General features: G+C 42.1%; 1 protein-coding gene across 6 annotated transcripts in view; it reads right to left on the bottom strand.

Annotated features, from left to right (window-relative positions):
• Positions 1 to 13630, bottom strand: part of NRP1 (neuropilin 1) — a 133014-nt gene that overhangs the window by 37464 nt on the left and 81920 nt on the right. For all 6 annotated transcript variants that reach the window (XM_045535860.1, XM_045535881.1, XM_045535850.1 and 3 more), the window contains exon 7: positions 2473 to 2628. In XM_045535860.1, the coding sequence (XP_045391816.1) occupies positions 2473 to 2628 (156 nt within the window). The remainder of the gene's footprint in view (positions 1 to 2472; positions 2629 to 13630) is intronic.

Genomic DNA, 13630 nt, shown 5'->3' with positions numbered 1-13630 from the left:
CTGTGACTGCAAAGGTAATGAGGGACAGGCACGAATCCGTTTCCCACAATTACCCACCGCCTGGGTAGGGGCTGCAGGAGTAAGACCTCGGAGGGATGGAGACTGTTTGCTGTCACAGAACACTCTGGCCTCCCCACACCTGGATTGCACTTTAGCCCTGGATTGGGAGCAGCCGTTGGAGCAGAGACATTTCTCAGTTCTGTGACTTATGCATCTAGCACTCTGCTTCTCTGCATAGCCAGGGCACACTCCTCCTCCTCCTCCTCCCAGGTGGCACAGCTAGAGCAATTCCTAGGCACACCAGAGGTGTGGAGGTTCCTCCCCACCTTTCCAGGTAAGTACATGGCGGGAGGCTCATGGTTTCCCAAGCCTTTCTCTTCCCCCTGGGAGAAAGAGCTTGTAAAAAGTCAGGCTGGTGTTTTTACTTCATTTAGTTTAAGGGGCCTGAACAGCTGAAGGTGGTCAAATGCTTTACCAAGTCGGTTGTTAGCCGGATCTCTCTCTGGAGACGATTTAATATCCTAATATATCCTAGCCTGTGATGGCCTTTCCATTTCTGTCCTGTGTCGGCATCTCTCTCTGGGAAACAATCTGTGTGGGAGCATTTCTGGGTGACAAAGAGTAACGGGGACCTGCCAGAGGAGTAGAGCCCCCGGCCATGGCGCTGTCCTTACGGGGTCAACAAGTCCATGTCCGAGGGGGACCTGAGGTCTGTGAGGGGTGCTGCGTGCTCTGACGCAGGTCGGGGGTGTGTGCATTGGGCCCCCAGGGAGGGGGTTTTATGTTTGCTGAGAACCATGTGAGTGCACGTATTCTCTGCAACACAAAGAGGATGCTGGAGTTATTGGTCAGAAGCTGCTCTGGCTGAGGCCTGGGCAACCCTGTTGGGAGAAAGTAGGAAAGAAGGAAGTGGCTAAACCCCAAAGTACAGAGACAGGCAGGGTGGGCACCAGCGGCTAGACTCCTGTGGGATGTTTTGATTTCATTTAGATTCAATGAAAGGGCTCACACAGAGGCTAAGTCTTTATCTCCGCTGAAGCCTTCCCTATTCTTTCTGCCTTCCGCCCTGCAAGCCCTTCTGTGTGCCAGGGAGTTCCCGGGCGGGCTGTGTGCATTGGCAGACACCCCCAGGAACCGGAGTGTGCCCCAACAGCCTTGCTGGGCCATGCCGGCAAGCAGCACACAGTGGCTGCCCAGGTCCAGGGTCAGTTCTCCCCACTCTCTCTGGGTTCGTTTGTTTTTAGGCGCATCTTTAGCATGAGTGGTTTTTTGTTTGTTTGAAACTAAAGCATGCCTTCAAAAATATACTCCCAAACAAAGATAAATCAGGAAGCTCGGGGTCAAAATTTACTTGCTTCATCTTCATAAGCATTGACTACAAGGGTTTTTCTTCCCCAGATGGAGAATTGGTTTCATGTCCTCCAGGGCCAGACAGTGGCCTTGAACTTGCCTGTTCACAGACTTTTCCTCCCACAGAGCAGCTGTCTACCTGTGTCTGCGTCCACCTTGCCGGCCCTAAATGAGAGTGGGGGTTTTCGGCTAATCAAAGGGAATTAATAGCTCTTCTCTCACTTCACACCTAGGAGGTTTTTCTCAGTCCCAGACCCAAAAGGAGAAAATCAAGTACACGGACGCCCCAAAGAGACAAGGACATGTTAATTGGCCTCTTCCCAAACCCATCGTTGCGAGTTACCTAGATCTTTGCTACTAACCTCACCAATTTCCTGTGTGTTACTCAGCCTTCAGGGCAAGCTTTCAATTTCTAGGAGACAGTGAGTATGAATTCTCAGAAATCTTTTGATTAGTAAATCAGAGCAAGTATAACTTCAAATAAACAGGCTGGCTGAGAAAAACATCTCAGTTCCAAATGATTCGGGGCCAAGCGTCCAGGGACACGGCGTGGTCTACACCACCCCCTTGGTTGAAAGCAGAAAGGACGTAGCGTGTTATTTGTGTGATCTGAGGGAACACAGTGAAATACCTTTCGTTCTCTCCTGTTCTTACAAGAAGCGGCCGAATACACTTGTAAATTAGTTTGTGAGCCGCAGAGAGTAGATGAAAAGATGTTTTCTAAAACCAGCCCAGTACAAAGAGAAAAAATCTATGAAAGAGAACGAAGAAATGTCAGGAAAAAAACAAAACCTCAAATTCCTAAGGTTCTAAGAGGACGGAGTTTATCCTTTGCATAATCCGTGTCCCCGTGGGAGGCTCAAAGTGATTCTTGAGTGTGACACTTAATTTGGCTGGTATTGACTTTTCTTGGAAACATCCGTATAATTTCCTCTTGGCTTCTGGGTCTGGGAACATGAGACCCCTTGGTCAGATTGAAACCTCTAATTGCGCTTTTCATTTTAAATAGATTCAAAAATAAACCAGGCCAGACAGAAAGTTCCTGCTCCTACACACACAGGTAAAGACTCTGATCATCCATTTAAAAGACTGCATCGGTGGAGGGGTGGTAGCCAAACTTACAACAGGTTTATTTCCTTCTTTTATGGTGATCCAGTCTTCCCCATTGGAGCTGATTTCTATTCTATAAGTCTTGACGTAGTATTTCCTCTTGGTTTCCTTTGAAATGGCACCCTGTGTCCCGACGGCAGTGACAAAACGCAGGAGGCCCAAGTCCACCTGCAAGACAATCACCAGTGTGGTCAGTCGGCCATCCCTGCACCACCGTAACCTGGAGCATCTTTTCCTGTGGGCTCCAGGGTGTAGTTTTCATTCACCTGGGATCAACAGGGCCTAATTCCATCTGGTGTCAGCGGCCCCTGCCTCCCCATTCCATTCCTTCTAAAGAAAGGCCAAGCCATGGTAAGACAGCATGGCCCTAGGTTGGCGCCTATTGTGAGAACAAAGGCCGGGAAGATACTATGCTCATTGTTGCAATCCAGATTGCTTGGGCCCTGGTGCAAATAGAAAAATGGGTTCAAAATCATGTCATTATATATTCTAAGAGATTAAACATACCGTCCAAACAGCACATTAAATATATGTCATTTTACAAAGAGAAAATTATGACAAACAAGATAAACTCACACATGGGATACTGGAGAGGTCTGGACTAAATTCATATCTAACATGACCCTATTTTCCAACCACTCTTCAGCATCCTACCTCCTTCCAAATACATTGCAGACTGAAACAATACTTTTTTTTTTTTTTGAGACATGGGATCTCGCTATGTTGCCCAGGCTGGACTTGAACTCCTGGCCTCAAGCGATCTTCCTGCCTCAGCCTCTCAAAGTGCTGAGATTATAGGTGCCCGGCCAATGAAACAATACTGACTTGAAAGTGCTAGGAGTGTTGTGGTTTTGGGACTGGGCCATAGACTTATAATCTGGAATGGAGTAGAAAGCAAGAGTACAGTTGCATCTGTAAATTTTTTCCTTCCCCACATCTTCCCACGGCCTTTCTCCTTACAGCTCAGCTTGAGAGGCAGGTGGACTCCAAGGCATGGTCTGGGAAGGACTGATGTCTCCGGCAACAATTGCTAGGGCTTGCAAGGCTTTCCCCGTTAAGTTTCCAATGCAGAAGCCCCTCAACACGACCGCCTCGCCTTCTCCCAGCAGCCTATCTCACACCCCTGCAGCTGGGGCATATGAGGGCAGCAGAGTAGCGGTGACCAGAGGGTGACCCAAACCTTGGAGGTCCATGATTTCATCCCAGAGCCCTGTGATGTGTGTGGGAATGAGCAGACCTGAGCATTAGGCACTCAGGGTCCTAGTCCTGGCTTTGCCACCATCTTTAGGCTTCCCCGTCCTTATGTATAAAATCAAGGAGCAGAACTAATAACTTGGAAGGCCCTTTTCAGCTCTGACTTCCTATGATGTTCTTCTTTCATCTGCTTTACAGATGTTTCCAGTAAAGGAAAATAGTTTTTTAAAAATTTTTATTAAATTAATTTTTTTTCTGTAGAGACAGAGTCTTGCTCTGTCACCCAGGCTGGAGTGCAGTGGCATAGCAGCTCACTGCAGCCTCGAACTCCTGGCCTCAAGTGATCCTCCCACCTCAGCCTCTGGAGCAGCTGGGACTACAGGTGCATGCCACCATGCCTGGATAATTTTTAAATTTTTTTTTTATAGAGATGGGATCTTGCTATGTTGCCTAGGCTGGTCTCGAACTCCTGGCCTCAAGCAATCTTCCCACCTTGGCCTTCCAAAGTGATTCTTTTAACTTTCTTTATTACCATCACAAGTAACTAGGCATAATCTTAGAACTCATTACTAGTTTCTATATATTAGAAATATTTTCAGTTTCCTTTTATTAATACTTTTGATTATTCCTATGAAATTGTTTCCCTCTATGTATTGCATGACCAAGATTATACAAAAATGTCCAAGAAATGAAACACAAATATATGGTAGACATGCTTTAAAGGACATAAAAAAAAGTAATTACATATTACAACTGATTACCACTGACAAGATATTGCAACAGTACATTTATTGTTAAGAGGCAGCAGAATGCCATTTTCTCTGAAAACAGCAAAAAAAGCAAAAGAAAGCAAAGTAAAACAAAACAAAACAAAAAAAATCCCAACCCCTCCCCCAACTTCTGAATCCTGCTTTCCAGTTGCTATGTGACAACTCAATTTTCAGAAAACAGTATTTCAATTAATCCTCCAGTGCCTATAGGCTATGACCACTTAAAGAATTTCCATTTTAAGCACAGCCTGTCTCATGAAGGCATATTGTCTTTCATAAATTGCTTTTTTCCTGAAGGCCCTTGGAGTAGTTAAAACAACATGTTGCTGATTCATTTCAAAACCGAACCAAGAGTTTTAACCAGGAAAAACAGCACATAGAAGCCAACTTTAAGTTATACAACTCAACAATAGTAGTTTCTGGAAAGGATGGGGGTATCATTCAATGCATAATAATCTTCATTTCATTTCCCTGGTTTTAAAGACATAAACTCTATGTTCTGTAGGCTTTCACCAGATTTAAGAGAAAAGGGAACAAGACTTTAATAGAAATTAATATTTTAGAATAATAATGATAGATGTTTTACATTTTGATTTAACAAATAAATATGTAACTGACATTTTTATCAACTGCCTGTACTTAACTGGAATTTGCATTTTTTTTCAAAAGTGAAGCATGGTACTTTGTATGAATGTTTTCAACTTCCCATTGCTCTCGTGTACAAGTTTCAAAAAGGGGAGGAAATCTATGGTTGTCAGATTTAGTAAATAAAAATACAAGGCATCGGTTAAATTTGAATTTCAGAACTGATTCATTGCTTACTTAAAATTCAAATTTAACTGGGTGTTCTCTATGTTGTCTGGCAACCCTACAAGTCACTATATTCCAGAGTGCGATTTAAGGCGATTTTAAGTTGTTGCAAAAACTCTCCGATTTCATAATGCTGAAATCTGAAAGTTAATGGGGACTCTAGACACGGTTGGACTGAAGAACAATTTCAACTGTTTCCAAATGCTCTCAGAACACTTAGTGCTTTACTGACCATCCATTAAGTCATGCCCAATGCTACATCCACTTTCAAGCTGAAGGGTCCTTAAAATCTTGAAGTCCAAGGGAGCGTGAAGCAGAGCTCTTTAAATAAACTCTTCCTGTCAGACTTACAGATGGCTCTTCAGTTTGGAAATGATTAAATTCCCAAGTGTGTATATTCAGCTTGGGGCTGATTGGAAATAACTCTACTCCTTTATTCCCTGGCTATCCTTTTCTGATTTTTAAAATTTTGCTTTTTGGGGGGCAAGAGTTAGTTACTAGGTAGGAAAGAAGTTAACTGGTGATCAGATGGAATTATTCTAGGCATTAGGAACAGCTGATGTTAGAGGAAAGAAACAATTGACCGGAATGAACTAGGATCTAACACAGGAAGATGTGGAAGGCCCCAGAAGCATACACGTGAATCACTCGTAAAATAGAAAAGATATTTTCTTTTCTCAACAGCAATGAAATGCATTGGAAACCTCCTCTTGTGATTGCATTAAATTTCCTTCTGTGCTTCTCTGCAGATTCTCTTATTTGCCACATGGGGAGACTTGAAATTTCATTTCATTTTTCTTCCTAATATTATTGCCACTAGGTTTAGGAAGGATGGGTGATAACATCACAAAATAATTAGAGGTGGGACCTGAACCATTGCAATGAAAACAAGATGGTACCCACAACTCTAACAACATACAGCTTCCTCGGCACCATAGAACCCTCACTGGCAATACTTTCCCACAATTTATTGGGCCTAGAAACTCAAACCCTCTTTCTTTTGTCAAGTCACTTCTCCACAACTTATCACCCTTTGTTAAAATGGTATATAAGCGCCTGAGTCTAACTGCTTCTTTGGGTTTTTATGTCTTTTCTGTGAAGCCCCTGGGCACATAAAATTAAAAATATTAATAAAATTTATATGTCTTTTCTCCTGTTCATTTGTCTTTTGTCAGTTTAATTTGCAGGCCCCAGTGACAAAACCTAGGGTAGAGAAAAGGTTTTCTTCTTCCCTTACTTTCTCACCAGTGTAGCTGTCTCTTCTAATCATGACATTGGCCACGATCGACCTTTTTAGTCTTTCCTGCTGCATCTATACCCCTCCAACTGTACCATCCAGCCACATTAAATACTTGTTGCTCCTAAGAGAAGACAAGCATTTTCTATCTGCATGTCTTGACATGTAAAGTTCTTTGGCCTTAAAATAACCTTTTTCTCTTTTTTTTTTGACAAGAAATGACTTTTTCCTCTTTTTGGCCTAGTAGGCCAAGTAAGTCACTTCTACCCCAGTATGGTTAGTGCATAGCTCATGTCTCCATCACTGAATCCCTCATGCCGTGTTTTTCCTCTACCTCTTTTTAGACTTTTGTGATTTCTTTTGGAAAATATCTACTATAGTAGGAAAGTAAAATGTGCTCCTGAAAACTCATACAATATAGTAAATATTACAGAAGAAAATTAAATCTCCGTAAGACCACCATTAAGAAATAACCACCAATACTAACCTCCCAGAGTTTTTTTTTTCTTATGCAAAATAGAGGCAAATATTTGTGTGCATGCTTTGTTATCAAAACGAAGTCATATCACCTCTATGCTTGACAACCTACATTTCCATTTAGTTTTATGGCTATGTTTCTATGCCAATAATATTTTTCTAAATTACCATTTTTAATGGCTTCATGGTATTCCATTGTTTGGTTGTAGTGTAATCTATTTAGTCAGTCTGCTACCTTTGAATATTTAGGTATTGGATTGTGCTCAACTAGACTGACATTCATTCAGTGGACACTTAATACTGCTTATTTGCTAAGTTCTGTATTAAGTGGTTGTGATAGATATAGCAGTGAGGGTGTTGGAGACGGAAACAGAGCAGTATAAATAAAGTATGATGCAGCACAGAAGAAGAAGAAAACAGTTTACCAGGGAACTGGAGGTACAGAGGATTGGAGACATTAAGATGCATATTGAAGGATACACAGCAGGAGCTTGTGCATGGACACAGAGGGAAAGAAAGTTCCAGGGAGATGGAGGAGCAGGAATTGCAGAAGCAAGAGGAAATGAATGAGTGGCATTATGGGTATTCAACAGCTTATCATGTTCCTCCTCACCACTATAGACACAACTTGTCAAAAAATGGATTGCTCTCCAAAGAGTGTGTGCTCTGGTTGTCTTGAAGTCAAAACCATCAGTCATAAAAACCATTCCTAGTCAATGGCTGGCCATGGTCTTGGTGGCTTAACTTTTTGAATCAGGATAAGCTCTCCCCAACCTCGCATTCTAACAGACAAGACAAGACAAGCCGCTGGAAAGACAAAGACGCAACCCCGGTTCTACGTGATGCCACCCCTTTACGCTTTGGGGGTTCATCGTCCTAAACAATACCTCCTTTTTTTCCATAAAAATTCAGATGCACTCTAATTAAGTAACCTGCTTTCCCCACCCCCAATTAGCTTTACTCTAATCACCGTTTTCTTATTTTGAAAGAATATCATTATTTCCCAACTGGTTCATTTTTAATTAGAAGACGGATGTGATTCCACATGGGAGTTCGATGCACTTCTGCTTAACATTAAGGGTGACAGTGAAGGGGCTGTGACGACGGGACTGGGTACGTGTGGAACTGAACATCAAATGCATTTGCTGAGATCGTCCAATGTGTTTCCCTCTGTGTGTGCGACAAACATAAACATCTGGTACTTATCTGGCAGTATATAGACTATTCCATAGCTTATCAAACTCCTTTTGTGTTCTAGGAGAAGCTTTCTAAGTTAGCTCACATAGCACCATTGGCAGAAGTGACCCAATGTGATACCCTGTTTCCAATATAAATATAAAATTTTAACACTGGTGGTAGAATGCCTGCCCACATCTTACTTTCACTGTTCTCCACACACAGAGAAGACATTGTTGGCAGATTCAGAAGAGGAAATTCCAAGCCTTTCATGCCGGGTGGGGAGAAGCACACTAGTAGAAGAAAACAATTATCCTTGTCCATTTTGGGGGCTGGGGGGCAGTGTTGTAGCTGTCCCTGTGTGGTGAGGGCCCCCCCATGGAACTGGTTTATGGCCACGGTTTATGGTCAACTTGTTCTTTGCCTACAGGAACAATGCACATGTACTGTGTGGCCATGGCATTGTCTTCATAATGACAGGAAACACATTTCCCAGACAAAGAGAAGGAGATGCACACATTTTACTGGGAATCATCTGAGGACAAAGCGGCCCGTTTTAGCATTGTGTAGTGAATCCTGTAGCAAATCTTTGCAAACTGCTGATTAAACACCAGCATGCAGCCTTTGAGCCATGAAATGGATATCATTGCTTCCTAGAATAATACATAACCAGCTATTGGTAATGTCATAATGTGGAAAGCCTCATTTCTAAAATGAAAATCTGTCTTGCTCAATAAAATACTGCCCATTGAGCTAGCATTGGCAAGGGAGCGTTTACCAGCTTTTAACACTCCCAAGGCAGGTCAATACCAGAGCCTGAAAAAATAAAAGACAAAGAACTGAGGTCTGATTAAAAACAGGAAAATATTTTTGAAGGGTGGGGGGGAGTCTGTTGGATTTTCTTTAGAGCATCCCTGATGACTCAAAGAGCTGTTTAATTCATCACTTGACACTACAAGCTAAAGAAAATATTTTTAAGCAATTGTGTCATTTCCTTAGATAAAACACATGGTTTCTGACAGAGCCTAAGCATGTGATGAACATCAGGGCTATTCTAGTGGGCTTCACGCACAGCACCTCACCATTGTGATCCTTAACTTAGGATCCTGGACTTCTTACAGCTACTAATTGTAATACAACCATGTTATAGTTAGCAACGTAATTCCCTATCTCTTTACATATTTTGTTGCTATCACTGTTTTACATAGAAAAATGCAGACGGTTAAAATTACTACTATTAATAGAACATTCATGAGGCAACCTCTATGTGTTAGGCATTTTATTAAGGGCTACATTTATACACATTATCTCTTTTAATTCTCACAACAATCGTGCAAAGAAGGTTTCATGGACAAAGAAACCAAGGAACAAAGTGACATCTGAACTTTGCCCAGAGTCACACGACTTACCAGTGTTTGGGCCAGGACCTATACCCAGGTCAGAAGGGGGGGCCTTGTATGAGCCCCTACATCCATGCTGTTCCTCAATTTGTACTTTAAAACCTTAATTATTAGAAAGGTAATTTAGAATTTCTTAGTAAATACTAATTAAATCCAATAGCTATTCTTCGTGGAGATTAAACATTTTGTATAATTATAGGGAACAGGAAACCATTTATGCTTATGTTGACGATCAGTTTAAAATTGACACTGGCTGCTGCAAAGAAAACCTTTGCAAACGATTTAGTTTTGCTGTTGAAAACCAAGATGGTGGTTATGGATCATTTTTAGCAAAAGATAATAAAAAGAACATTTGAAAATTCTGGCAAAGAACAAAACATACCCAAGTACAAGAAAAGTGCAAGGCAGGAAGAATCTCACCAATTTTTTTTTTCTGTCTTGATTGCCTGAATTAATCCTTTTTTTCATTCTCCATAGTTAAATTAAAGGAGAACATTTTCCTGGGTGGAAACAAACTATTGGTTGCAAAAAATACCTTTGCTGATAGTAAAACAATCCCAAGTGAGTGAACAGATAAATTTTCCTACCAGAAGACTTGAGCCAGCCTGTTAGAATAACATTAGCTGAGGCCGTATCAGCACAGAGGTGGTGGAAGGGCAGTGCTCCCTTGACGGCCACTGCAGTTACAGCAAAAGAACAACAAGAAATGGGGCAAGAAAAATGAAGTCCCCACATAAGGGCTGACCCTTTGTCTTTTTTTGGCAGATAAAAGGGGATAATGCTTGCGTGGGCTCCAATGCGTCTGGATTCGCGGCACATTCTCCCACTCTCCTGTTAATTTTTTTTGTGTGTGTGTTGCATAAATCAGGAGCAACTAATTAAAAAAGAAATATTTAATTCTGACATGTTCTTTGAACTGGAGGCCCATCTGGTTCTGTTTGAATAGTAAAATCTGCTGTAGTTGTTAAAATTGGCGAGTAGCATCGGCCAAAAGAAACAAAAGGGACTCCATGAGGCAGGTTAATACTTCAGCATTTCAACTAGAGACTCTCCCAGAATTCGGCTCCCCAAATCACTCCAATATGGAAACCATAAAGATCAAATATGCGGGCGAAAAAGGCTGTTTGCAGGTGGAGACGCCACCACCGGGCTACAATTCTTCAGTGTGGTGGACACACCATCAGGCTCTGAAAGACCTTTGTTTGAGAGCAATGCATGCAACTAGGACAACCCACCCAAAAGTGCTTGGCTAATTTTACGAAACACATTTAAGATAAATATGGGAAGACAAGTCTTCACCACATTCTATGCAAAACCTAAAGGTTTTATTTTTTACTTCCATATTTTCTAGAGCAGATATAACTGTACTCAGAAAAACCAGACAAATATCACATTTAAATTCCTTTATGTTTTGACAACAAAAGAGGAGAAAATGAAATAGTATTGGGGCTTTGATACACTTTGGGATACAAATAAGCAACATCTAAGGCAATTTGATACTCCGATGCAGAGTTAAAGAGAAAGGCTGATTAAACCCCTATGCTTTAGAAAAGATTGTTTTACATGTTCAAGACATACACAGACCTGTGAAATCTTTTCTCCTGTGAAATGAAGTCTTTTGCTTCAATACCATGTTAGCTAGTAGATGAGTCCCCTGGAAAGCCTTAATAGCTTGGTCAAGAAGATGACATTTAAATGGCCCCCTTCATCCCACTAAGATACTCTAAAAGATTCAGGGATTTAATAATTTTAATTAACATTTTTTGAATGCTTATTTTTCAGTTGCATTTCATTTAAAACCTGAGCCTAATCCTTTGATCTGGAAAGACGACAAGTTCTCAGAATAGAACAAATGTTATCCCTAGGAGCTTGGCTAAGATTTTAACTTAAAAACTTGCTAACAAAAATTGCCTAACTGGAATTTCTTAACAGAGAAAAATAAGTGTGCTACAGTTTTAAAACAATGGTAACCAGCCTCAAATATGTATAAACGTGGTGCAAATCTCCCAGACAAAAGCCTTGTAGGAGAGTCACAGCATGTGCTCTTGCTAGATGGGTTTACTCAATAAAGAGTTAGTGGGCACCTCCCACATGGAGGTCGTGGGCTGGTATAGGGCTCTCCTGCTGTCCTTCTTGCTTCTGTCTGAGTGCTTATGTGTAATACCCATGAAAACCAGGAAGTGTTCTCCCAGTAGAAGACCTAGAAGGCAGGAATTGCATAGGGCAGGCAGGCACAAGCAGGCTTAGGGGTTATGGGCCACCGATCCCATTGACTGCCAAGAACATAGCTCCAGATTTCCTGTAGGATCAAGCATATTGTGTATACAGGTCTCTGGCTCCTGCCCTTTGTCTAGCAGGGTACAGTAATGGAAGAATGGATACATTCTGGCCTGGATTACAGTCACTTTGAAATTTTGTAGCAGAATTTTATTATCTCTGCACATGATTTCTGGAGGACTGTATTACAGAAAGTATTGATGAGGATGATTATTGCTGTTACTATTACTATTTAAAACATCTTTTGGGCAACCACTACGTGCCAGCCATTATACTAAGGGCTAAATGTCCACACAGCATCTCTTGCAACACGCGCCACCATCGCACAAGGCAGGTTTTGTAGATGAGGAAGCTGAGACATCACAGCGCAATTATGTCCCTTGCTCAGAGTCTAACAGCTAGCAAACTACATAGCCGTGGTGCACACTCACGCAGCCGTGTCCTGAAGCCCAGTCATGGTGCTTTATGATCGTAGGTGCTCAAACCAAACACGTGCAATTAAAATAAACTGGAGCACACCACGTGTCCAGATAAAAACCTTTTGAGGCATGCCAGGGTCCGGAAGCACATAGGTTTGGATGTACACAATGTTGTTACAAGACTATAAGTAAAACATGCCACCCTGGCTCTAGATGAGGCATTATGGGATTCAGAAGAAGGAAAAATTACTCAGGCAAGGGGACAGAAAGGGCTTTATGGAGAAGAATTATTAGAACCATTCAAGCTGGACCCCATAGGGTGGATTCAGACTTTGGCAGGGGAAGTGGCCATGATTGATGAGCTCAGGCAGAAGAAACAGGGGAAGAAAAAAAAAAAAAATCCCACCCAATTGCCTATAGTTGAAAATATTTGATATGATGAATATTTTCCTTCTATCTAATATCTTGTAGCAAAATTCCTTTCGAGAGCAAAGATAAGTGCCCTCCCTTCCCCACCCCCAACACCCTCCGCTGGGGGGGCCTTCATGTTGTCTAGGCGGCTACGCCATGACGTGCTTGGCTGGTGCCAGAGACAATGAAATCTTCTCTGTAAGTAAACTGGAAGCCTGCGGTCATGCCCCACACTGCTGAGGTAACTCTGAGAAAATGTGTGCTCTCTCTGCCTCTGGGAATCCAAGCATTCCTGGGAATGAGGTGAAACCTCAGTGCACATGAGTCAGAGGGACTTCTCTCTGGAGCCTAACCACACACTGCAGGACTCCCTGTGCTTCTGTCCACATTTAAAATAAAACATCTGTACCCCCTCAATATTTTGAAATTAAAAAAATCAATGGCATTTCTCTGAAAAATAGCAAAACATTTTGATGAAATAGCATAAAAAGCACACAATACCTTCTTCAGGGATGCACACTGCTATAGAAATTGCACCCTCCTTTCCGCCAACATGTAAGGGGAAGCCCATGAGTTCAGAACATGATCTTGGAACGATGGGTATTTGCGTTTTGAAAAGCCGTCACATCGCGGAAGGGAGCTGGTGGCTGGAGATTGTTCATTCATGACACAAGAAAGTGCTAGGTGCTCGGGTGAAAGGGAGTGAAGGTCACCAGATTCCTGCCCTCTCGCTAGCCAGGGAGGCAAAAAGTCAAGTAAACAATAAATCTCAACACGGAAGGAGCAGACTGCCTTAAGACTACTCAATGAATTCTGGTACTACGGAGAGAAAATTGGGGTGCTACAGGTCTGGAGCTTTGACATTCAAGAGTGACCTGGATAATGTTCAGCATGTAGATTAGCCAATTCGAGCCTTAGTTTCCAACTCTCTACAACAGAAATATTAATGCTTAGCCCTTTAGTCACTCCTCATGGTTAGTGTGAGGATCTCAATGACAT

This window comes from Lemur catta, chromosome 1, assembly GCF_020740605.2.
Source record: "Lemur catta isolate mLemCat1 chromosome 1, mLemCat1.pri, whole genome shotgun sequence".
NCBI lineage: Eukaryota > Metazoa > Chordata > Mammalia > Primates > Lemuridae > Lemur > Lemur catta.
This window is presented reverse-complemented; position numbering and strand designations above follow the sequence as displayed.